General features: G+C 39.7%; 1 protein-coding gene across 3 annotated transcripts; it reads right to left on the bottom strand.

Annotated features, from left to right (window-relative positions):
• Window positions 1-1,900: 1,900 nt before the first annotated feature.
• Window positions 1,901-23,571, bottom strand: gpd2 (glycerol-3-phosphate dehydrogenase 2 (mitochondrial)). 3 transcript variants are annotated; one of them, XM_074627610.1, is made up of 18 exons: window positions 23,417-23,571; window positions 19,449-19,552; window positions 17,847-17,855; window positions 16,486-16,657; window positions 15,933-16,057; window positions 15,744-15,841; window positions 15,499-15,662; window positions 13,310-13,474; window positions 12,958-13,102; window positions 12,042-12,235; window positions 11,568-11,702; window positions 11,313-11,488; window positions 10,279-10,410; window positions 10,043-10,201; window positions 9,435-9,547; window positions 8,236-8,314; window positions 8,036-8,134; window positions 1,901-4,837 (listed from the first exon to the last, which is right to left on the bottom strand). In XM_074627610.1, exons 2-18 carry the CDS (start codon window positions 19,545-19,547, stop codon window positions 4,709-4,711), a joined length of 2,193 nt encoding a protein of 730 aa, XP_074483711.1. In that variant the 5' UTR covers window positions 19,548-19,552; window positions 23,417-23,571; the 3' UTR covers window positions 1,901-4,708. The 3 variants fall into 3 exon arrangements, with proteins under 3 accessions (XP_074483711.1, XP_074483709.1, XP_074483710.1); XM_074627608.1 differs by lacking the exon at window positions 17,847-17,855 and having other exon boundaries at window positions 23,417-23,549; XM_074627609.1 differs by lacking the exon at window positions 17,847-17,855 and having other exon boundaries at window positions 19,441-19,552; window positions 23,417-23,540.
• Between the last annotated feature and the right edge of the window lie 895 nt (window positions 23,572-24,466).

Here is a 24,466-nt window from a genome sequence, read left to right as displayed (position 1 = left end):
CATTAATAATCTGAATCTGTGAAGTAACTAAATCTGTAATATTTCACTCTGAGATGAGTTGGATTAAAGTATAAAGTAGCAGAATATATAAATACTCAAGTAAATTACAAGTACTTCAAATTTGTACTTGACTAAATGTACTTTCCACCACTATGAACTGACATGCATCCCTTTCAATCTTAACTACACAAATGACAAGATATCTACATCTATTATCTTATTTTCATAAATCATGTTTCTTTTAATGTGCACTAAAGGGAATATCAATCAACCTGGTGTTAGTTTATTGAGGAATATTTGCTGTATTGCTGTTAATATTCCTCCTCTTCTTCTTCTTCTTCTTGGATTTAAGGACTTATGATTCCCTCCTTGTTTGCGTTGATTGGCAGGTGTCCATTTAAATGCAGCTGAAAGAGCTTCCTGTCCACACTCTGCCAGCCACAAAGCCTGCGAGTGACCCAGGTAAATGTCAGGACACCTTGCAAAATGGCTTTTTGTTCCACCAGAGGAGGCTCGGAAAGGTTTGAGCCATTATTTCACCCCATAAAGTGGAGATTTTCAGGGTTCACCGGGCATTTCGACACTCTTTTCCCCCTTTCAAAGTCTGAGACAGCACTCTGGAGAATACACTTTACACTTCAAAAACAACCTCCTTATTTAACGACTTTCACTTCCAATTAAGGCACAAATAACACCTAATAATGATAAATTAAATTACCTTTCCTCCCCCATATCAATGTTTGAACTTTTACTTGCTTGCAACAGGTCGATGTTATTAATTTCTCAGTTAATTATCATCATATTTACCTTAATTATTAGCTGAATAAGTGAGGGTTTGCCATGCTGTTGTAGTCCCAGAGCTCTTACTCACAGTTCTAATTAAAACTCAAAACCATACCAAGCTTTGAAACAACATCATGTAGAGAAGAATTACAGAAAATACTTAATAATTGAACATGGAAATGAATAAATACCATATGAATTTGCTAATTTTTTGCAGAGGCTAAACAAATACAGATGTTCTGGGGTAATTTGGAGTCGAACAAGATCAATTTGTTGTACATGGATCAGAAAATCCCTTTGAATTAAGAAAAAGAAATGGAGAAAGACAGTAATCGTCCTCACACTTTTCAATTAGTGTGCAGGCAGACACCTCGACGTGGCTGGCATCACCGTCCTAAACCCTCCAGAGGAAAAAAAGGAGCATTAGCGGTCATATGCCAACCAGATTTGTCCCATTATTCATTACAATTAATTGCTTCCCCGTACTCCCGGCCTTTTCCCAGGGAGGCAGCACACCGCGGACGTCTCCGCCGCTGCAGATTGTAATATGAGCGAAGGACTTAAAGCTGTCATTCAAATCTCACTGTGACCTTTCAGGAGAAAAGGCTGTTTTTCACCCAGTTTGCATGAAGCAGACTGGATAGTGTTCAGTGTGTGTGTGCGTGTACTTCTATACTTGTGAGAACCAATGTGAGTGAGGATATTTTTACCAGGTGCAACCCGACCCTACAGGTAACACTTCATAGGACACTAAATGCACCTGCGTCATTATTATATATAAATAACAAACTAATTTAACTTACAGTAGCTGTTGGTTTTCACAACAACAATAGAGGTCAGCAGTGAGGCAGGAGATATAGTCAGATTAAAGTCAAATTAAAGTAGTTAAACACTCACTACATAGTCCATAAGTGAAATAAGTGTTGCCTTAATTAATCCCCTTCATTTTGCTGCATCATTTTCAGCACTTTGACAACAAAAAAACATCAAATTAAACAAATGAAACAGACTTTTTCATACAGTAAACATCCGTCGTGTTCACAGACTGTCACATCACCTCTCTGCTGTTATGACGCCAGCTATGGATGATGCTCACATAAGACACACAAACAAAAGCTTTGCAAGCAACCAGATACATTTAATTAGATAATTGCTTCTTTTTTTTTTTTTTTTAAACCTGAAGACCGGCTCACAGTATTATTACAGTATGTGGAATATGAGTCTCTTTGAGGCTGGATAAAGCTGTAATTTCATCCAGAGAAGACAATCAAACATCGGGGATGAGGATTTAAGTCGTGCTGCCCATGAGCTATTCTTGACGGGGCGTTTGTTGGCAGTTTGAAGGGTCTGAATCCCCCAGGAGACCACACACTGATACACACACACAAAAACAGTGATGGTACATGGGAGGAAACCTTGTGGAATGATTCTGTTTACTGCATAAGTCCATGTAAAGAAATCTCAGTTAGTGATGAATATAAATCATAATATGAAGGCAATAAGGAAGCACACACACACTTCTTTTACAATATAAAACCTTCACCAGAGGATGGACGTACTGCCATGTTGGAGGAAAACTATTTTATAAAGACGTGGGAGCTCCTAACAGGAAAATAATGTCATTATTTGGGACTCTGTGAGTAGTTTTTAGTGTCATATGATAGTTTGAATGCTGTTTAAGAGGAGCGAACACAAAATCAAACAGCTGGGTATTGTTTTTTTGTCATTTTTTAACAATATGTTACCCAAGTTTCAGTGCTAAAAACAACAATTTCATCTTTTTCACTACTTTTTTTATCAATTAATTGTCCAGTTTGAGCAACAGATCTAAGAGTCTGAAGGCTTCTATGCCAAAACACTGCAAAATACTTAAAGATAAACTTAAATACTTATCACAGGAACTATTTTATCTTTTGAAAAAAGGGCATAAATGCTAAACGTTGTGTTGCGTTGTGGCACAAGTTGAGGTTTAAGGGCTAAAATTTGCAGTCAGAGAGGAATATAACTACTAATCAAATCTTTTCATCAAGTTCTTACAGCCCCTGAAAACTTATTTTCACTAAAATGTATCACTAAATATGCATCACTTAAAGTTAAAGTTCAGAAAAAAACATCCAGGTATTACTTTAATAGAGGAAATAAGTTAGCATTTGTGCACTTCCGGTTCCCTCGTCTCAAAGTCAATGTTTTTTTTTTGTTCTACAACATAAAATATGTCAGTAAATATCCCACTTGTGAATTTTTAAGCTTTTATGAGTCTTAAAAAAGGCGGTACTAACAAGTGGCTAAATTAGACGACTAAACGTCATCACGCCGAACACTAGTCCGCCTTTAACGGAGTGGTGGTGACGTGAAGTCGTTTGACCGTGGTGTAGAAAAATACATCATCCCTGCACTCCTCAGTCCTGATTAGTGCTCAGAAGTACATGACATCACCTTTTTTCATCTTCAAACCTTTTGAGAAAAGCTCAGAGAAAAACAAAAATACTTAAAATCTCTGAATAAAATACTCTAAAACTGGAAAAAATGTGGATTTAAAACACAAACTATCACTAACACCCGAGTCCCTTTTGGCTTACGCAGGTCAAATTACCAAACTAAAACGTGGGTTAACCCCTCCAACATGGCAGCACGCCCCTTCCAACAAGACAAGACAATACAGTTTAAACTCTACTCTTTATATAACAACTCTTCTTTAAATATCTTTACATTCTTTAACATAATTTGTTTAACATGGAGTGTATGAAAGAGAGTCATATATTAGGCACATCAAGGCACATATCACACGTATCACACAGTGCACTGCCTTTTCGTTTCCTTAAAACCACAAAACATGCTCCGACGTGACGTCCATGCTGGATTAGAAATGTCCTATTTGTGTTACATATAAACAATAAAAACATCAGCTGACAGCATGCAGGATTAGTATATACGTTCGCTCTGCTCTCCACCACAAGCACAAGAAATAAAAGAATGAATACACGTTGTAAAAATAAAGATTTTGCTTTACATTATTTAGAGGTTAATATGTAGCATGCAAAAAAAAAAAAAAAAAGTCCCTTTGAGAAGTTTCTCATGCAACATAATTAAATGTATTTCTGTCTATTAACGGCTGCAGTGACATGAAAAAGGAATAAATAATAAAGATTAATCGTCCTCAGTTACGCTAAAGCTGGAAACCATGTGCTGTAAACCTCAGTTTGTCGGTAGTAGTTTGCTGGTAGTGCAATAAATGGAACAACACAGTAGACAAGTACACTTAACGCAGATCAGCAGTAGTAGAAGTACTTCAGAAACATCTCAGAGTGCTTTAAGAACCATTAAATATTACCTGACAGGCGCTTGTAACATGCTAAGATCAGAAACAACACATTTAATTGATCGGTGAGGCTTTAATTTAGGAGTCCTTGTTAATTCTTTTAAAGTTTCCTGGATAGAATTGGTTACTTGTTACTGATTACAGGTAAAATAAGGTTTATATATATGCTTTAAATGTTCCCTATAATTAGTACAAGGTTACTTTCTAGGAAACTTTAAGGGAATTATTAGGACGGACCCGTAAAATAAAGCATACAGTAAGAGCTGCATCACGTTGAGGACAGAGTTCCCCAACAATCAGTGTCGATAAAGTTAAAAAGGAGTGTGTTAATGATTAAAATATCAAAGTTTTAAAAGACAGTATAAAACAGAAGTGCAGTGTAACACCAGTGGCACCAGATGTTGAGACTCTTCATGAAAAACAATCAATCATTAGATACGATTTCACTCCAAACACACTCAGGAGTGACGCTTTGATTTGGCTGAATTCATCCCGACCGCGTGCTTGATTGCATTATTGTCATTCAAATAGCGCCATTTGCATGAGACCGGTCTGTCGTCACCACCCTTTTAAAGGACCAGTAGCTGTTTTGTTTCTTCCTCGGGCTCAGACTCCGCCCCCGCTCCGGTCCACCGTCACCGGCCCTCGTTTTTTATTCAGAGTTTCCTCCGCCGTTTTCATCAGTATGGCCAGACGGCTGTCCGACACTTGTCCCTTCTTCACCGCGCTCATCAGCTGCACAGGAAACGGCACAGAGAGGTTAACTTAAACAGGGGAAAGGTTAAGTATCGCTACGACAACGAGGTTACCCCGCCGCCTGCCCGATCACCGTCACATATCCCGGACTTTAAGAGGTAGAAGATGAACCTGACACCAGCTGTTTCTTTATGTGTTAAAGCTGCACTAGGAGGGAAATGAAGCCGAGCATCCTTCCTTCCTTTTAAAGAGACGCTCTTTAAATATTCAAAAGAGTCAAGTTGTGTTTAGTTTGCTATGAAGCTTCTTAACAATTTCTGCATATCTATTTTACAGTTTTTAAAAGGATAAGGAAGGTATTATTCTATATTTTTCTTATTGTCAACAAATCCCATCAAAACCAAAACCAACAATGTGTTACAAGCCCCAAACCTATAAATTCTATGAAGGTAAATTGTTAAGGTGTCAGTACACTTGAAACAAACAAAGAAGAAATCCTTTCTTAAAGGCGTTCATGTTGCACTCGGTTAAAGTGTTAAAATGAGAGATTGTTAGTTTAGGAAAGTTACAAAATTAGTGGTTTCAGACGCTGTTTTATGCATACTGACACCTTTAATTATCTCTGTTCTGATTTTGCCTTATTTTATCTGTTTTTAATATTGTTAAACTGGTCTTTGTTTCACCTTGCGATGTCTAGTGTTATAAATTTGGGTTTTATTGATTGTTTTTTATTGTTTTTTTTACGGTTTTATTGTTTTTAATAGATTTGTATTCTTGTAAAACACCTTGAATTAAATCAAATGAAATAAAGAAATAGTAATAATTATTATTATCATCATTATTATTATTATTATTATTATTAAATCTGTTGCCTTATTTTGTATTTTTATGCTGCTGTGTTGAATTAATAATTTTTAAATTTTTTTTTTTTTTTTTTAAAAGGCTCAGTATTTTCCTAAAACATCTGGTCGCTGTAGCAAATAGTGAATTTGTTAGGGACTATTTTCAACTGCGGATTAACACACTGTTAAATCACAAGTCTCCATGCTTAGAAGTGCTTAGATGGCCACTACAGACTGTAAAAACTCAGCCAATAAGGACTCTTCAAATTTATAATAATGTTTTATTTGTAAATAATATGTATTAAAGAATAATTTTGTGTTGTGTGTTCTGATTTGTAATATATTTGTCTTTCCTTTATATGCAAAAAATCATTAATCCATGCGTGATTGCTACTAACAAATTTAAAAAATATATATAATTTATTCATAGATTTTCTTCGTAATTTTGTGTATCTGCATGTTTGTGTTTTTACATTTGTTTAAATCTGTGTGTTTTTGTTTGTTTTCTTGATGAATTTGTGGAATTATGGCCTATTTTATAATTGTAATAAACATAAAACAGACTACAGTGCACAAAGGAAGACGATTTATGAGATAGTACTTGTTAGTTGGATCAATTCACGGTTGGTTTTGGTCTTTTCGTGGGATTCGTTGACAATAATAAAAATATAAAACATCACCACGCTTGTCCTTTCAGTCACCGATGTTTGAAGTTTCCTAGTGCAGCTTTAAAACGTCTTGGACGCTGTTTAGTTTGTTTTTCCCTTCAGCCACCAGAGGACTTAATAATAAAGTTTAAGTAACTTTATTGTTAATGTGAGAGTTTCCAGTCAGCCTGGTAGCGCTCACGAGGGTTATTCAGTGTTGGTTTCCCATCGGTGCTGCATAGACACTACTGTACCTGTTTGTTGTTGCTATAAGTCATCCACGTGCACGTCAGGTATCCACACAAGCAGAAACAGACATTCAGAATCATAATATACATGATGAGAACATGCAGGATTAAATACTTAAACTACTAGATAAAAGATATTTATCTGATTTATCCATCAGCTCGTCTCCTCAGCCAGCGGAGAGAAGAAGCCGACACACTAATGAAGACTAAATCAGCGACTGTCATCAGGTTCTCCTGTAAAGACTCTTTTCTGGACTTCGTTGTCAAGTGAGGAAGTAATTTATTTAACGGCGGACGGACACGAAAGCCGCGGACACACTTCAGGCCTCATTACACAAGTCGCTGACAGAGATTCTCCTTTCTCATTAGCTCCACCTAGACAAACTTCACACCTTCTGTTTGCAGGAGCGGATGTTCAGCGTTCTCACATCTCAGGTGGACAATGGTCTGTTTTTTAACGATGTATAGTATATAAAGAATATTAGAGCATATGTGAGGAGGAATATGTTGTATTTATCTGGGTGATACTACTAGAAACGACAAGAGAAAGGTGCGTTCACTGTTACAATTTCCTGAGGTTGTGAATGAAGATCTACAATATAAAAACACGCATCTATAAATTCATTGTTGATTAATCTTTAGATTATTTTCTAGATTAATTGTTTGGTATTTGGTATAAAAATGTCCATTTTTAGTTTCTCAAAGTCTTTAAATGTCTTGTTTTGTCCAAAACCCAAAGATATTCAGTTTAATATGATATAAAACACAGAAAATCTCCCTATTTGAGAGGCTGAAAACAGCATTTTCTGCTGTTTTTTCCTGAAAAATTACTTTAACGATGAATCAATTATCAAAATAGACTAATTGATTAGACAACAAATGGTTGCAGCTCTGTCTATAAGTATGTAGACCTACAAAACCCTGCTTCAAATTTGATGTACTGATATAAATGTCAAGATAAAATATGCCAAATTTAGTATAACAATTTCTGAAGCATGACGAGGCGGGCGACTGGAAACAGATTAAACACAGAAATATGGCTGCACACACACAAAAATATCTCAGAGGAAAAATAGAAAAGAGTGTGTTTAATGGCCTGCGTTCCCCTGGGTTTCTATTATCCAGCCTTCATGTCCTCCGTCCTGTTTGTTCTGCTGCTACTGACGGAGGTGTGAGGCATTAATGGATCCTCTCATCACACCACAGTGCTCACCTGCACTCTGATCATAATTTCAGTTGGTTTTGGATTAAAAAAATCTACTTTATATAGTGTATTTTCCCCAAAAGTCCTATTTTCTTATAAAAAGTGAAAGAATTTGCCAGTACAGTAAAAATATGTGTCCATTTCCTGTGCAAATGCACTTTGAGCTGTATTAATCTGCACCAAGCATCACAGTTTACTAGAGCTAAGAATCGTGACGGCAGCGTTGCAGTAAAACGTGAAACATCTGTTGGAGCAAATGATGTGTTATCAGATGCTTCCTCTCACATGTTACGTACCTGCATGAACTCATCAAGCTCCACTTGTCCGTTCTTGTTGAGGTCCACCTCATTAAGGATTTCATGGAGCGCATTCTCATCAATGGTGACATTGATGCTCTGCAGAGGAGAGAAAAAAACAAGACGAGGGATCGATAACGTGTAACGATGACAAGTGTGTAAATGAAGATGAAATAACGACGGGGAGAACGACGACTCACTTCTAAAACCTGCTGGACGTCAACAGTTGTGATGAATCCTTTGCTCTCTTTGTCGAACTTGTGGAAACGCTTCCTGTACCTGTAACACACATTTCACAGCATTTAGATCCTCACTTCTTTACATTTGATTCGACAACATTTAACACAACTTAGTGGTGTTATATGAGGTACGGCGAAGATGTTCAGATTGTGGAAGTCGTATAAATATCTTGGATCTGTGTTGGATTTTAAAAGTTTCATAATAATACGGAGTCTATCGTCAAACGAGGTCAACGGAGAATCTATTTGTTAAGGAAGCTGAACTCTTTTAATGTCAGCGAGAGGATCTTCACTAACTTTTATTGTTCTTTTATCGAAAGTCTTCTAACCTTATCTTTTATCTGTTGGTTCAGTGGCTTAACCATTAAGGACAAGAACAGCCTGTATAGCATTGTCAAGGTTTACTCCAAGATTACGGGAGTCCAACTAAGAGATGATAAATCATGTAACAATGTCTATTCATTATCTATTTGTTTTCTCTTTTTATCTATTTTATCTGCTGTCCTTCACCGACCTCTGTTTCAGTTTTACTGATCTGTGATTGACATGCTATTTGGATGTTTGTCTGGATGTTGTCTGTGTGTGTTTGTGGGGTAAGCTGTCAATTGAATTGCCCTTCTTGGGATCAATAATCTGAAATTGAATCTGAATCTGAATTCGAACTAAACAAAGTCACACAATAACACAAGCAAGACCAGCAACTCCTGTGTTCTGCTGTTGGTTTCTTTGCGTCCTTCTATCTCAAAAGGGCAGTTTTGTAGCTTTTTATTGCTAACTTATGTACTACAATAATGACTGAACCCAAGGGCGTAGGTTTGGTTTCAGAAGGAGGAGACACAATGAATTGAAAATCATTTTAAAAAGGAAACTAGGATTACCGCCTCCGCAAACCAGTCAAAATGCAGTTTACGCCCACGTCTGTCCAAAATGTCATCACTTCATCATGTTATCCCGGCCTGTTCTCATTCCCAGGGCGTCAAATACCGACGCTTTGTCACAGCCATCGGCGTCAGATCCCGATGCTTAAGGCCCCCTCTAGCGCACCATGCTTTCAATTAACAACAATGTAAAGCCAAGTCAACAGTAAACGCTCAGAGAAAGTGCGCCAAGAGTTTGGTGACGTAGTTTAAAGAGTGAAAAGAGACAAGTGTAATAATCACCTGACTACTTCCTGGTTGTCCAGGTTGATCTGAGATGTCTTCTCCAGCTGTTCAGAGCGAGACCTGTAGCCCATCTCAAGGTACAAAAACTTCCTGGCTGCTTCCAGCTCCGCCTGGATTTCACATTAGATAGAGAGAAAAGAGGAGTCAGGAATCAGCCTTCCCTTCATCTGTTAGCACATTAAATATACTAAAAAGCACCAATATAATGCCCCAAAATGTTACACTTTATATGATTATAAAAACACTTCTTTAAGGAAAGTAAACAGTACACAGTTACTGTATATCTTGAATAAACTTGTATGACATGTGGCCTCCCTGTAACTGTAACAATAACGGCTTAAAATAGCTGAAGGTTCATGTATCACTTCATGTCTTTCATACACAAACAGAGCGTTCTCCTCTGAAGGGATGAAGGGTGTGGACCTTTTCTATTGTGTGCCGATCGGAAAAGAAACCAGGGCTTCAAAAACCCGCAAGGGATTAAAGCTTTATGTAAAGCAAAGCAGGTTTTCTGGAGCAGGGAAAGATGTTACACAAACCAATAACACAAATGTGTCGTTAAATCTTTATATTATGGCGTATTAGGGAATGTGTTAAAATCGTACCGTCTTCTTCTCCTCACTCCAGTCCAGCTCTTTCCCCATGATCTGCACGATGCGTGGGAGCGCCTCATCCGCCGCCTGCACGTTGAGGAAGCCCAGACGTGTTCGCCGGGCAATAACGTCAGTGGCTGTGCAGGCGTACTCCTTAATCGCATACAGCACCTGAGAAAGAAGACTCACATGAGGCCCGAGTGTTTAAGCCTTTTGGGGGCAAAATTAAGCATGAAATCCCGCTTTACCTCGCTCTCGATGTAAGGGAACTCAGACACCAATCTTTTCCCAACGATCGGCCATCTTTTCCCGGTGACTTGAGCCATCTTGGCCACGTCGAACGCCTTTCCTCCGTACGTCGAGGCCAGGTGCTGAGCCACCTGTACACGGAGAAAAAGACATTCAACTTGCAAAGCCTGCATAGAAAACACATCACGGTTTAACCATCATACTGTAGATCGTAGTGGCAGCTGCTGATCGATTTTACCTCTTCGCAGTTAAGCGATAAGCGATGGCGCCACTTTGTCAATGAGGTGTCACATGTTTACCGAACACAAGAGGGCTATTTGCTATTCAGATCGTTGGCTTCCCGATCATGTGAAAGGTCAAACGCTGTCCAAATACCAACAGTGACCTTTTAGGAATATTCCAGAGAACAGCGGAGCGGCTGCAGAACGCCTCTAATGAGGAGTAAGTGTACTGTACGAGTACTTTTTCTTCATGAAACAATGTTCTATCGAATTTAATGAAAACGCACAGCCTAATTATTGGAAAGATGGCGTGTAGCTGATGTAAATCAATGTGCCCTTACTTAATGCCATTGATAAATCGTACAGTGCATTTCAACACGTGTCCAGTCTTTTGTGTAGTAGAAATGTCAGCGTTGTTACAGCGGCGGCTTTAATGTCAACTCCACTGCTGCTGGAGGAGAGGACAGTGAATGTGTCTTTGTTTGGGTCTGTACGTAGTTAAAGGTCTACTCTCTGCTACGCCTCGGCAGCCTGGAAATGTTTCAGGAAGTCAAACTGTTGTTGGAGGCAGAGCTTTAAGAAGGAGTTCAACATTTGGGGGAAATACATCTCTACAGCTCACAGAGAAACATAAAAAAAAGACAATTTGTGGTGGTACATGGCAGCTTGTTGTCACACTGAAGAAGTGTTCACATCATTTACTTAAAAACTTAAAGTAGCAGTACCACAGTGTAGAGATACTCCGTAAAAGTACAGAAGTATTGCGTGCTATTGCATCCTAATGCTGCTGATAAAGTGTGCATGTGTTGTACCTCGTTCTCCAGTCCGTAGTCCTGCACCAGGCGGATGTAGAGCGTCGGCGTCCAGCCCTTGGCGCCCTCCAGCATCAGACCGACGGTCTTGCAGGGCTCGGCTGACAGGCTGTGAGCTTTGACGGCTGCGTCCAGAGTCTCCTCAGCCATCGACCTGTAGGTCGTCCACTTCCCACCTGGACACACAAACATATTCATCTCAACACGCAGCAGTATGTTGGTGCAGTGATTTCAACAGATGACCCAGAAACTGACCAGCGATGGTGACCATTCCGCTCTCACTGATGCTGACGATGTGGTTTCTGCAGATGGATTGAGTGTCTTTGGAGTTGGGGTCGGTCACCAGGGGACGGATGCCGCTCCACGCCGCCAGCACGTCTCCGCGGCGCACTGCGAGAGACGACACAAACACAGTTACATGTCAACCAAGATACTTCACTTTGAGTCTTGTTTATGTGAAACCAGCTGCAAGGGTCTCTGATGGTTCAAGGTTGTAAAGTGAAGGAATAGAGAAGGTGATATGGTGTACAAAAATAGCATGTAGGATAGAAGGGTTAGGATTCTCCCACTCTACACACATGAACATGTTGAGAAAGGCTCTATTCCAATGCTGTATTCTTCGTTATTTGCATCAAAAATGTCAATGGGATTTTGAATGAGACTCTTTATAGACTCTTAAAGAAAACCCTCTATGCTGCTCAAAAAAGGCCAAGAGAAGACTCCCCGTACCTTCTACATCAGGGCTGAGGTAGTTTCGGATCTCTCTCAGGATGAAGTTGATGTCGTTCTCCCCCGGGATGGGGTGGGCCGTCACATTAGTGGGCGTGTCGGTCGTCCCGGCGATGGTCATCTTCTCCCAGGGCAGGAAGAAGATGACACGCCCGTCACTTGTCGCCGGATCGAGCAGACCCATGTTGTCAGGGCTGAAAATACAGGAAGGAATACGGTTATTATTAATATCACAAGGAGTAGTAGAAGTAAAATGGTAAATGGTAAACCACTCAAAGTGCTTTACATTACATGTCAGCATTCACACATTCACACACTGATGTCAGAGGCTGCTAAGGTGCCAACTTTGCCCATCAGGATCTAATCTAAATGCTCATTCACACACCGATGGAGCAATTCGGGAGCAATTTGGGGTTAAGTGTCTTGCTCAAGGACCGGAGCAGCCGGGGATCGAACCACGATTGGTGGTCAACCTGCTCTACCCTCTGAGCCACAGCCGCCCGAAGTAGCATTTGTTATCTTTAATGTAGGAGGAGGAAGTGTTGAAGAAGAAGGAGAGGAGGGGAAGGAGAGCGCAGATAGCGGCAGGAGGAGGACGAGAGAAGAAGAGAATTAGGTGGTTGGCATTTCTGGCGCCGCTCAAAGGGCTCGCGCTCCCTCGGGTTTCGCTCAATAAGCTTCGCTGAACTTTAAAACCCCCGACTTCAACAGAACCACTCTATTGCTCCGCTGTATCTTAACAGGAGAAGATTGTCCTATGCATGTAAGTATAGGTCACATAATGGTCTAGTATTTACACGTAAGAATGAGAAAACACTGAGGATTAAATATGTACAACTGTATGCCTTTGAAATACCAATAAAACCACCACTTGAATAAAAAGAACTATTTTAAAAGTGTGTGATTATGTCGTTACCTGTAGTAACCGGGGATGACGATGTGGACACCAGCGCTGGGTTGGCAGATGTTTGGGGTTTCCTGGTTGTCCATTTTCCTCAGGGAGTCTGTGAACGGGCCCGTGGCGTTGATGACACACTTGGCCTTCACGTCAAACTCCTTTCCTGTGAGGGGAGAGGTATGGAGAAACACCCTTGGTATTAAAAAGACAGAAGATAAGAGACATTTTTTTATTTTTTATTGAAACAGGATGCTGCTGCTTTGAGATAATGTACATGTATAATGTCAATATAATATGTCAGATCCCTGAACACGTGCTGATAGCTCCAGTGAGACTTAAACCATGCAGAGACAGCACTTGCGTGCCTCACCTGTGATGACGTCCCTGCAGCGGGCGCCACACACCTTCTCCTTGCCCGTCTGCGGGTCGTTTGTCTTCAGCAGGCGGACCACCTCGGTGTAGTTGGCGATGGCGGCGCCGTAGCGGGCGGAACTGAGGGCGATGGCCAGGTTCATACGGGCGTCGTTGTGTTGCCCTGAAGGAGGGAAGGGGGGAGATTGATTTACATGGGAAGTAATGATATACTTATTTTAAGCTTTTGGAAACATCCGTTTGTATTCTTATTTATCTGATCTTGTTTATTTTAGTGTCTTTACTTCCTCTGTGCTCATGTCCTTTGGCCTTATATCCTCATTTTATCTGCCTTGTTTGGTTTTACTTTCTTTTGTGAAGTACTTTGTAACGTTTTTAAGAAAAGTGCTATATAAATAAAGGTTATTATTATTATTATTATCATTATTATTATTATTCAGTTACTTGAAAATGTTGCAGTTTCTTTGTCTCAAATGTAAATTTAAATGTTGACTCATGTCAGGAGCTGTAACAACAGAAATGAAGGAGGAATGATCATTGATGACCCTAAATGCTCTGTTTTGTCTACGGGCTTCTGTACGTTATTAGTGTTTTTGTAAGAGGAGACATGTCTGTTGTACCTACAGCAGCATTAACACACTGAGGCCATATATAATCAATCATACCACCCAGCCAATTCACAATAAGAGCATTATTTACTGCAGAATAAAAGAGCGTGTGCTGTAGTTGGTGGCAGCAGGAGCAGCAGTAACCACGACAGCGGGAGAAAAAGCTGCTGCTCAGCCGGTCCGACCGTCTACGACGCTCCTCTGCGCTCTACACCGCCGGGAGAGAAGGTCAGATTTCGAAATGTCACCGGCGTGATTGTTCCAGACGGCATAATTGGAGAAAAGACGGCCCACCCCTCCACCATCCCGGCCCCGTCCCCCCCTCCCTCAGAGCAGATGATGGCGGCAGTGGCGGGGGAGGGTGAGGGGTGGAAATCAAACATATGCTGCTTTGCACCAAGAAAATGCTCTTCCCTTTCCCCAGCCTGCAGTAAACCCAGTTACATCTGGCACACATTTTACATTTAGAGAGGGAAAAGGCTTTTGGTTTTAACTTCATATTTAGTGTGCACTGTAATTAAGCTCTCAAGATGCTTCCAAAATATTGAATTTGTTGTGTTTTTCTTTCATAAAAACAACTAATATTCAACCAGGCGTCACATTATTAAAACTGCAGATAATTCATTTTGTTGCATCCTTATATTATTGCTATTAATTGCACAGATTTTGATGGATATCTCATTTTGTTTAGCTGTTGAACACCATGAAAAGCCTCTTTAAGTAGCATCAGATATAGACAGTAGACACTCAATATGTTTGGTTCTCCTCTGTAACCATCCAGGGAGCCTTTACCGCCTCAGGGAGGAGAGGGCGTCCTGTCAACACATTTGTTAGGCACCAGTGGAGATGTGAAGGCCACGGGGCGAGATCTACATCTGAGGCCTGTTTTAATCTTCTGTTTGGCTTCATTTCTGCACAATTTCTACAATATTACAGTTTATTCAGAACCATTTCCTTTCCTTTTTTAATATTGCATCATTTTACAGGCTAAGTGCTCATTGCTGTTGTTGTTGTAGTCATCAGTGACTACGTTTACATGCATAAAATATTCTTTTTTTTTTGCCTGTTTGCGGTCCGCTCTGTGCGTTTTACACAAACCAGTTTGCAGATATGCATACCTCAAAGAAAACTCCACATTTCTGGTTAGAAGGAGAAACACACCTACCTGCTTTCACCCATCTAGCAGAGTCACTACATGCCTTAGCCTTAGATATGTCTTGTGACGCATTTGCGGGGCCCTGAGCCATGACAGTTACCGACAGTCTACGGTCAGGTGTTTAAGTATCACTTACAGAGCTGTACTTCAAATCACAGTGTTATTTCATTCTCATTTCCATCAGCTAACTGATCAGATTCATTACTATTGGAAAGGAACTAGAAGGAAAACGGTGGAAAAGGGCAACGAGACTGACCCAGCTGCTTTGTCCGTGTTTACAGAAAACAAAAAGATGAGTAATGAATCAACAGGCGAAGCTTACTGTGCACACATACCAGCGTCCACGTGAAAATATCCCATTTAAAGTTGAAGCAGAGAGGCCTCTGCAGGCATGAGGCGAAGCATGATGGAGCTGTGACTCACCGTCGTAGTAGACGATGGCGCCCACCAGCTTGTCCTTCTTCAGCATGGGGAAATGCTCCAAGGCCTTGGTCTTACTGAGGACGTAGCTGCTCTTCAGGTTCTCGCTCCCCGCCACCAAGTCGTACATCTTGATCCCCACCCAGTAGTAAGGCAACTGCCACCATCTTGGAAATGAACACAGTGATTAAAGGTCATTTGACGTCATGCACACGTCTTGTGCATTTATTGTATTGTATGAGTCCTACTTGTAAACAGGAAGCATGATGGGTAGCGGTGCAGATAGGTGAGGTGCGATCTCCAGGAGGTTGGCTCGCTCATGGAGGGCCTCTTTCACCATCATGTACTGTGCAGATAATAAAAGAAACGGGAAGTTGACGACAAAGAAGAGCAACAAAATGAGGTGACGATGAAAAATAAAGAGGAGGAAGAGGAACCTGTTCGTAGTCTAATTTCATGATGGCCTTCTGGAGGTAGCGGACTCCACCGTGGATCAGCTTGGTGCTCCGACTGCTTGTCCCCGAAGAGAAATCGTCTCTCTCTACGAGGGCAGTCTTGAGGTCTGGGAAGAAATGACAAAGGATATGTGGATATACCTGAAGAGTTTGCTATCAATATGTCTATGCTATGCATCGATTACATTTAGTTTCACTGTGAGAAAACTTGTAGGACGCTACGTATGAATCATCATGACATGCTTAAAACCGAATTTGAACAAACACTTTTTACAAGATAATAACAAATGAAACTGTACAAGTGAAGGGGATATAAGGGTAGACGGGGCTATATATCACCTCAGCACTGATATATGTTCCTTCGGTGTATTTACAGTAAATTACAGTTAAGCTTTAGTGCCCACAATAGCAGCTGTCATACTGCAGAGAGACCATTATAAACTGTGTTGCCAGTCTGCGAGGCTCCTTCAATAATAAGTACACTTATAGAGCCGTTACATCCCGGGAGAGTGATGCACTTGAAAGCTTTACTCACTGCGCGTGACAGCGTCTAAGGCACATCCTGCTCCCGTGGCTCCTCCTCCCACAACCAGGACGTCAAACTCCTCGGTGTCCTGCAGCGCCGCGAGCTGGGCCTGCCGACCGGGGAACTCGTCGGCGAAGGGAACCCTCAGCTCTGCCTCTGCTGCCACATGGGCTAACCGAGCCTGGATGTGACACAGATACATACAGCAGCACACGTACAATGAGAATAATACATCTCACCACTTCCCTAAAATGTGCAATACCACACATTTCTATGTTAATTTCTATTCAAACTCTATGTTAAGGTCTTTAAAGCAATACAGAATATAGCAACACTTTCCTCGAGGTGCATTGTGAAACATCATAAGCACACTGTAATGTGTTTATGCTTTATTCTTGCATTATAATCACCTCATAAAATTGCATGTGATATAATGCATAATGACTTGCAATCATTTTAATACATTATGGATTTGACTGTGTAATGAGATTACTGTACTGTGCTCATAATATGCATTACTGTGTCGTAATGGATGGAATATAATGTATGTACGGAAGCCTAGAAGTGCCTTTATTACATGTGAAATAAACCCCTTCTTCGCCCAAGCAAGAATGAGCTTTTAATCTCAGATCAAAGCTATTGTTTGTAGTGAAAGTGAGATTATAAAGTGCTCATGATGTCTCATTTTCACCTTTAGCGTCAAGTGAAGTGTTGCTAAAGATCATACAGTATATATAAATATATGTATTATGGATGTGGTTAGTAGCAAATGAAAGTTTGCAGAGGGTTTCTATCAGCTGCAACATGCTTTGCAAAACCAAGAAAATAAAAAATCACAATCTTTCAACATCACGTACATCCACTGCTTGATTAGCAAAATAAAGAATATAAAGAAATAATCACAAAAAGAAAAAAACACAGCTCCGCTCTGATATGAGGATTTCACTTCTAATGAAATATTCATTCATTTCTCTATTTAGCAGCTCATGCTAAATGATTGCATCAAGCAAACGTGGCATTTGACTTGCAAATAGCGGCAGGCGTTTGTAATTTAGGCCTGCGACCGGCAACGAGACGATGATATAATCATTGTCTATTTTTGATGATGCATACAGACAAACACCGCCGCAGAATTAAGCGCCAGCGTGCCCCCCGTAATCAAGCTAAGTCAGTGAATGGCACAGCAAGGCCCATGCTAATAGCCAATCGGCCGCTGTCTTGAAAACTTCTCCAAGCCATATGCCCTTGCTAAAGGAGACAAGACGGACATTCATCTCATCAGCATTGCAATTACTGGGATTAGAGGCATGCATGATTACAAACTATTGTCAAAAATAATTATATTTCATCAGGGTCGACTTCTTGCTTACCAATCCATGCTTGGTTGGGAGGACGACGGTGGGCAAGCGAAGACATTATCGCGACAGGACACAAAACAACAGAGTTCACATTAGGTTGCACAGTCAAATAAAGGCTGGTATGTGGTGGCTAAAATAGCCCTACGTCAGGTCAGCGGTCAGGGGAAACACAGCTGCTCGTCCATCTCAAATGAAGCTTGGCGGTTAGATACTGTATGCGTTCATGGAGCCGATCAGTGGCTGAGTGTCGAGGCTTGACACTAAGACACAAACTGAACAGCAGTGCTCCCAGTGTCACCAGTCACGAGGGACAAACTTCTCCTTGTTGTTCTCTGAGAAACTGCATGTTCATCATTCCTCAAATTTAAGCATGTTGTCCGTCTACATTGTCAAGCAGCTAACCGGCTATTTAAGAATAAGAGTTTGGGGATATAACACAAAACGTATATCAGAATATATCAAATGGATTAAATAAATTCATTTAAATCTTAATTTACTGTATATGTTATCAAATAAGCACAATTATCTGGTGTTTCTTAAAGTGGGTTTAGGCATCCTCAGTGTTCATAATGCAATTTTTCTCTATTAAAGAAACTGCTTCAAAATAAATTAAATTGGCTATGAGCTAGGTGATGTGTGTTGCCATGGCAACCATCACTGAGAGAAACTACATCCCCACTCAGATTAAAGTTAAACGTTTTGGAGAAAAACACTTTTTTGCCTTCTTGCTGAGAGTTACATGAGATGATTGATACCAATCTCCAGATAGAGAGTGGTATCGATCTTCTCACGTAACTCTCAGCAGGAAGCTGAACTAACTTATTTCCCTTTACAGAAAAACTCTGATGGCAAATACTTGACTTTATTAGTTTATTTTGAAGAGCCAAATAGTAAAATACCTCCTAAGACTCATAGAATAAGCTGTCCTCAATAAAAAAAAAAATTAAAAGTAAATTTTATTGGACCAGGAAGTGGAAGAAAAACAACCTGAGGTGGTTAGTTCCTTGAGTGTTATTACAACAATGTAAACAGAAAGAAAATCTGATAATTTTTTTTCGGGATCCAGTGCCGGTGTTACATCGAAATCTGTGACCGCAAGCGGTGTCACATTTCCTGACGACAGCCTTCAGAAATGGTGACCTCATGTGTTGCTGGCTCCTCTGTGGTCACCGATTTCAGTGCAACACCGGCATGCTTGCAAGTGGATTGATGCCTTGATCCTTCCTGCACAGCAGCTGGAAGTCATCCAATAAAACCAAGAAAAAAAGACCTTGAAGTCGACAGCGAGCACATTCCAGCAGCTAGATAGGACATGCCTTGAAAGGCAATCCCTCCCTGCTGGGCCGACTTGTTTCAGGCCAACAGATTCACAATATCGTACTGTAGTCATGCCCAAAACATTCAAGTATTTAAGTTTATTCTTTCATTTTACACCTGGCAGAGTGTAAAAGTAAGCAGCATGTACAACACTGACAATAAGAAGCAAAAACGTAACATATTTGCGTTCAGTCAAATGCTGCAAAACTGGAATTGTTGCAACTTGTACTCATGCACCAGCAGACATGTAATGGAGCGTCTCTAGCAGCACACAGGTGACACCTTTCACCGGCCTACCTGCGTCTTCCTGTACTCGAGCAGCTGCGACAGGCCAAACACTGAGGCGACCCCGCCGCCTATGATCACCGTCCCTTTCAGAGCCTTCCTGAACGCCATCGTCCCTGTGGGAGCAGAAGTAAAGTGCAGTGAGGAGACACAGCAGGGACACTTGGGTTATGACGCTCTTACATGACAGGTGACGGAGGCACGCGAGTGGGAGGATCCAAAAAGCTGCAAGTCAGGCCTGAAGTTCAGGTAAAGAAGGCGAGGAGAGGCAGAGGAATGCTGTGTTTATTATGTCACCTGTCACACCACATAACAACATAACAACAAACTTTCACTCCTCTGAGAAAGAACTGCCAATTATTTCCCCAATTAATCATTTGTGCTATAAAATGTCAGAAAAAAAAGTGAAAATTGGCCATTAAATTAAAAGGTGACGTCTTCAAATGTCTTGTTTTTTCTGTCCAGCAGTCCAAATACTAAAAGTATTCAGATTACAATCTTATAAAATAAAGAAATAGCAGAAAATTATCACATTTGAGAAGCTGGAACCATCAAATATTTGGCAGTTTTGCTTGGAAAAGGGACTTATGAAAGGTAATTGCTCATTACATAATCAATGATAAAATGTTTCCTGTACCTCCTGTTCCCTTTAATTGTGCTTAATAAGCATTTTGAGGACACCACATTTGCTCCGTGATTATTTTTGACATTTAAAACCCCACATGATCAGACAAATTGATTCGTTATAAAAAATAAATTAAAGATAATTGACATATTAATCAATAATGAAGATGATTGTTAGCGGCACCTTTTGCAAAATCATTATGTTTGTCCGACTATGCAGCATTAACACATTTCATTCACTATACATCTTGATAAGTAACTGTCCTGTGCAATGCATGCAAATTAATAGTAAGATAAAGTACTACAAGGTGATATTCAGATTAATTGATTAGCCGATTGACAGAAAATTAATTGGCAATTATTTTGGTGATTATTTAGATTAAGGCATGTTTGTTAAATGTTATGATCTGCAGATTTTCTTTGTCATGTATGATGGAAACTGTGTGACTTTTTTTGGTGCAAAACAAGTAATAATAGTAGTAATTTAATATGTACTAATTGAAGAAGTTTCAAAGTGCCAAATGCAGCAAATCACTCATCTAATATCAAGGAAAACATCAGAAAAAACAGCACACAACGAAGAAACTCTGCAGCATTATCTAACTTAAAATAGACATTTAAATTAATACACAATACATTTGCAGTTCAGTATTAAGCAACTGCTCAGATACTGTTTACATAATGAGCCTGTGTACCATAAGGAGCAGAACATGACACCAGCGCTAGCAGGATGAGGCCTTCAATGCCCTCCAGGGTCAGACCCCCAAATAAGTATTTGTATTCCCGCCGTAACGCACTTTGAATAAAGGTTTCCAGGGAGCGGCATACGCTGAAGCAGATTCTGATGCATTTTAATAAAACACAGCTACAGATGGCACAAATGTCAGTCATGAGTTTGGAGCAATAAGTGATCTATTGTAAGTAGCATTTAGCCAATATCAGCACCACAAATCAGTGATATATTTTTACTGCCACCGCCTGAAAGTATCATGAAGTATTAGCACGGAATAGACAAAGTGTGACCTTAAAAAGCCACAGAAGCATCATGCCGAATTATCTTCTTTTAATAACAGTTATTAAGACGGTGTGAAAGCTTCTCCACAGAACTGAAGCTGTGCAATCTATCTTACCACAGATGCATGTGTTAGATGCTAAAGCTATGACTGGAATATGAAGCCTAATCATAGCCCTTACTGAGTATAATTACGACAAAGGGAATTTGTTGTGATGCTTTTTCAATTGCTGTTCTAACCTGACGAGAATAAAAAGCTAAATTAGATCTTAAAAATACTAAATATCGTCTAGTAATATGAAAGATCCTGCTCTGTCACGGTTAAATATTAAACCTCAGAGCGTTATTAGTACCTCAATGTGTCAGTACAACCAACAGACAACTGGCATGTTTACTTCTTCTTTACTTATGTAAATACCTCAATATCAACATTGAGACAGCTGCTTTACACAATATTGACTTAACTCAACAATAATGTGAGAAATAATTCAACTGTACATACTCTATACTGTCAATTATACTGCATTTATACTTCACATTTCAAGAAATACTCTTATTTAATTCTCATTTTTTTACTTACTTATATATTGTGTTTATAGTGGTGCATTATATACATAATTTACACGTTATTTACTCCTTTATTTCTATTTATTCTACTGATTTGTAGGTTTGACTATTGGTGCTTTCACAAAATATTTACATAAATATTTAAATAAATAATCATCAGTAATGTTGATATAATGACCAAGTGGGTAATGGCAAGTAATAGAACAGTAATGCCGCCTTTAAAACCAGAAAAAGACAACACTTATTACGATATCCAAAATCTAAGACGATATCTAGTCTCATATAGATAGATAGATAGTAACTTTATTGATCCCGAGGGAAATTCCAGCTTCCAGCATCACAGTTCCATAGTGCAAAACATGTTAGTAAAAAGGCATTAAAAAAGTTCGTAGTGCAAAGTACAAAGTACAAATAAAATATACCAGATATAAAAATACAAGGAGATGAAGAAAACTGTTAAAACTGAGTATAGTGCAGGGTAACAACTGCAGCTTAGTCTATGAAAGTGCATTATTATCTGTCCTGTAGACCGTCGTCCTAGTCTCATATGACAATATTGATATAATATTGATATATTGTGAAGCCCTAAATGAATGAAATCTTTTTCAAAGTCATATATTATCAATCCATCCAGTGTGCAGGCATTTTATAATCAAAACCTCCTCTGTGGCTCCTCACATGCTGCTCATTACTGGAGCACATAAAAGGCCAAACATGACAATAATTAGCCCTGAGGAGCATTTTTTTGACTGGAACTTAATGATGGGGGTTAGTTTGGCCAGCTGGACCACAAAACTGTTTAAAGGTCCCATATTATGCTAATTTTCAGGTTCATAATTGTATTTTATGTTTCTACTAGAACATGTTTACATGCTGTAATGTTAAAAAAAAACTTTATTTTCTTCGTACTGTCTGCCTGAATATGCCTGTATTTACCCTCTGTCTGAAACACTCCGTTTTAGCGCATTTTGACGGAATTGCAACAGAATTGCGTTGTTAGGCAACAGCTTGGGTCCATGTGTACTTCCTGTCAGCTGATGACATTCACATCCACTGCAACCAGGAAATAAACTGGGATACATTTAGAATGTTTTACGTTAAAAATTGTGTAAAGGGTCTAAATATTGTATATTCGTGACATCACGAAAGGGCAGAAATCCTGACAGCTTGTTTCAAACGCAGAGTTTCTGAATACGGGCTGTGTGTATTTCCCTGTGGATTGAGTGTTTCGATACTTTCACAGTATTTATATAGGACTTAAGCCTGCTTTATAATAAGAAAATCTCACTTTTTTATAATATGGGACCTTTAAAGCTGAATAAATGAGTGACATACCCCAAAAATGTTACTCCTCGTGATGACTTACATCAGCCTGCACACTCTTAATGAGTCAGCAGAAGAAGAAGGGGCTTCCTGTGCTGCTTATTAAACACACACATGCAGAACTCCATTCACTTTTTGCTATATTTAAGGGAATATGTATGTGGAGAGGTTAAATGGGGTAAAAAAAACACCTGTTATACACTTCAACAGGAAGAAAGGACTAATATGTGTTATTCGGCTTAAAAATAACCACAATAAACACATTAAATAGGCATGTCCTTGGGTGGAGCAGCTGTGGAGAAGAGGTGATCCCTTCATGGTCATACAGTCACTAGCATACAAAAACTAGCAGATTCTGCTGTGTGTTTTGGCTCTACGCCAAAAAATAAATATATTAGACATATTTTTAAAAAGCCGAATAACACTCAGTGATATAATAGACATTCCCACTTACAGGATTTCTTGTTTTGTGGCTGATTAAATCTCGCTCCGGGCGATGCAAGGCGGAGACATCGGTTGTTATCCAAAACCAGTAGCTTGTATGTTTGACAGCTATAACCAGGAAGCAGAGCGGCGTCAGAGCGACAGTCAGGAGAGCCAATCAGAACGCAGCGCTCGGAGACTCTCAACCAATAGCGTTCGAGAGGAGGCGGTGCAAAGGTGGTGACGTAAAGAGAGGGGCATATTGCACAACACTAGTCTCCATCCTCCTCCTCCTTCAGGATAATAATAAAGAGGGAGACAAGTGACACCAGCTGTCGTTTTCTCTATACATTTCAGCACAGGAGGCATAGTAGAAAATAAACTGGGAAAAAAAAGTTTGGAAACTTGTGTTTGGTGGATTATTTCTCTGTTGTTACAATGCTAATTGGCATTGTATTTTACATTGTTGGAAAGCCTGTTTATTTACCTTCACAATGATGTCCAACTTGTAAGGATCATGCATTTGTGGGATGAGCAGCACAGCTGATTATTGGGTAGCGCCAAAGAAAAATTTGCCAAAATGCTCTGACAAATATAAGCCAAGTAGACTTTTCTGCATACTTGTCAGTATAAGCCATATATACTTTGACTTTTCTGCATACTTGTCAGTATAAACCATGTATACTTCGACTGTTCTGCATACTTGTCAGTATAAGCCATGTATACTTCGAATGTTCTGCATACTTGTCAGTATAAACCATGTATACTTCGACTGTTCTGCATACTTGTCAGTATAAACCATGTATACTTCGACTGTTCTGCATACTTGTCAGTATAAACCATGTATACTTCGAATGTTCTGCATACTTGTCAGTATAAACCATGTATACTTCGACTGTTCTGCATACTTGTCAGTATAAGCCATGTATACTTCGACTGTTCTGCATACTTGTCAGTATAAGCCATGTATACTTCGAATGTTCTGCATACTTGTCAGTATAAGCCATGTATACTTCGACTGTTCTGCATACTTGTCAGTATAAGCCAAGTACACTTAGACTTTTTCTTGCAGCACACTTGA

This window comes from Sebastes fasciatus, chromosome 24 (genome assembly GCF_043250625.1).
Source record: "Sebastes fasciatus isolate fSebFas1 chromosome 24, fSebFas1.pri, whole genome shotgun sequence".
Taxonomy (NCBI): Eukaryota; Metazoa; Chordata; class Actinopteri; order Perciformes; family Sebastidae; genus Sebastes; species Sebastes fasciatus.
Note: the sequence above shows the minus strand (reverse complement) of the source record. Positions and strands in the feature narration are given on the sequence as shown.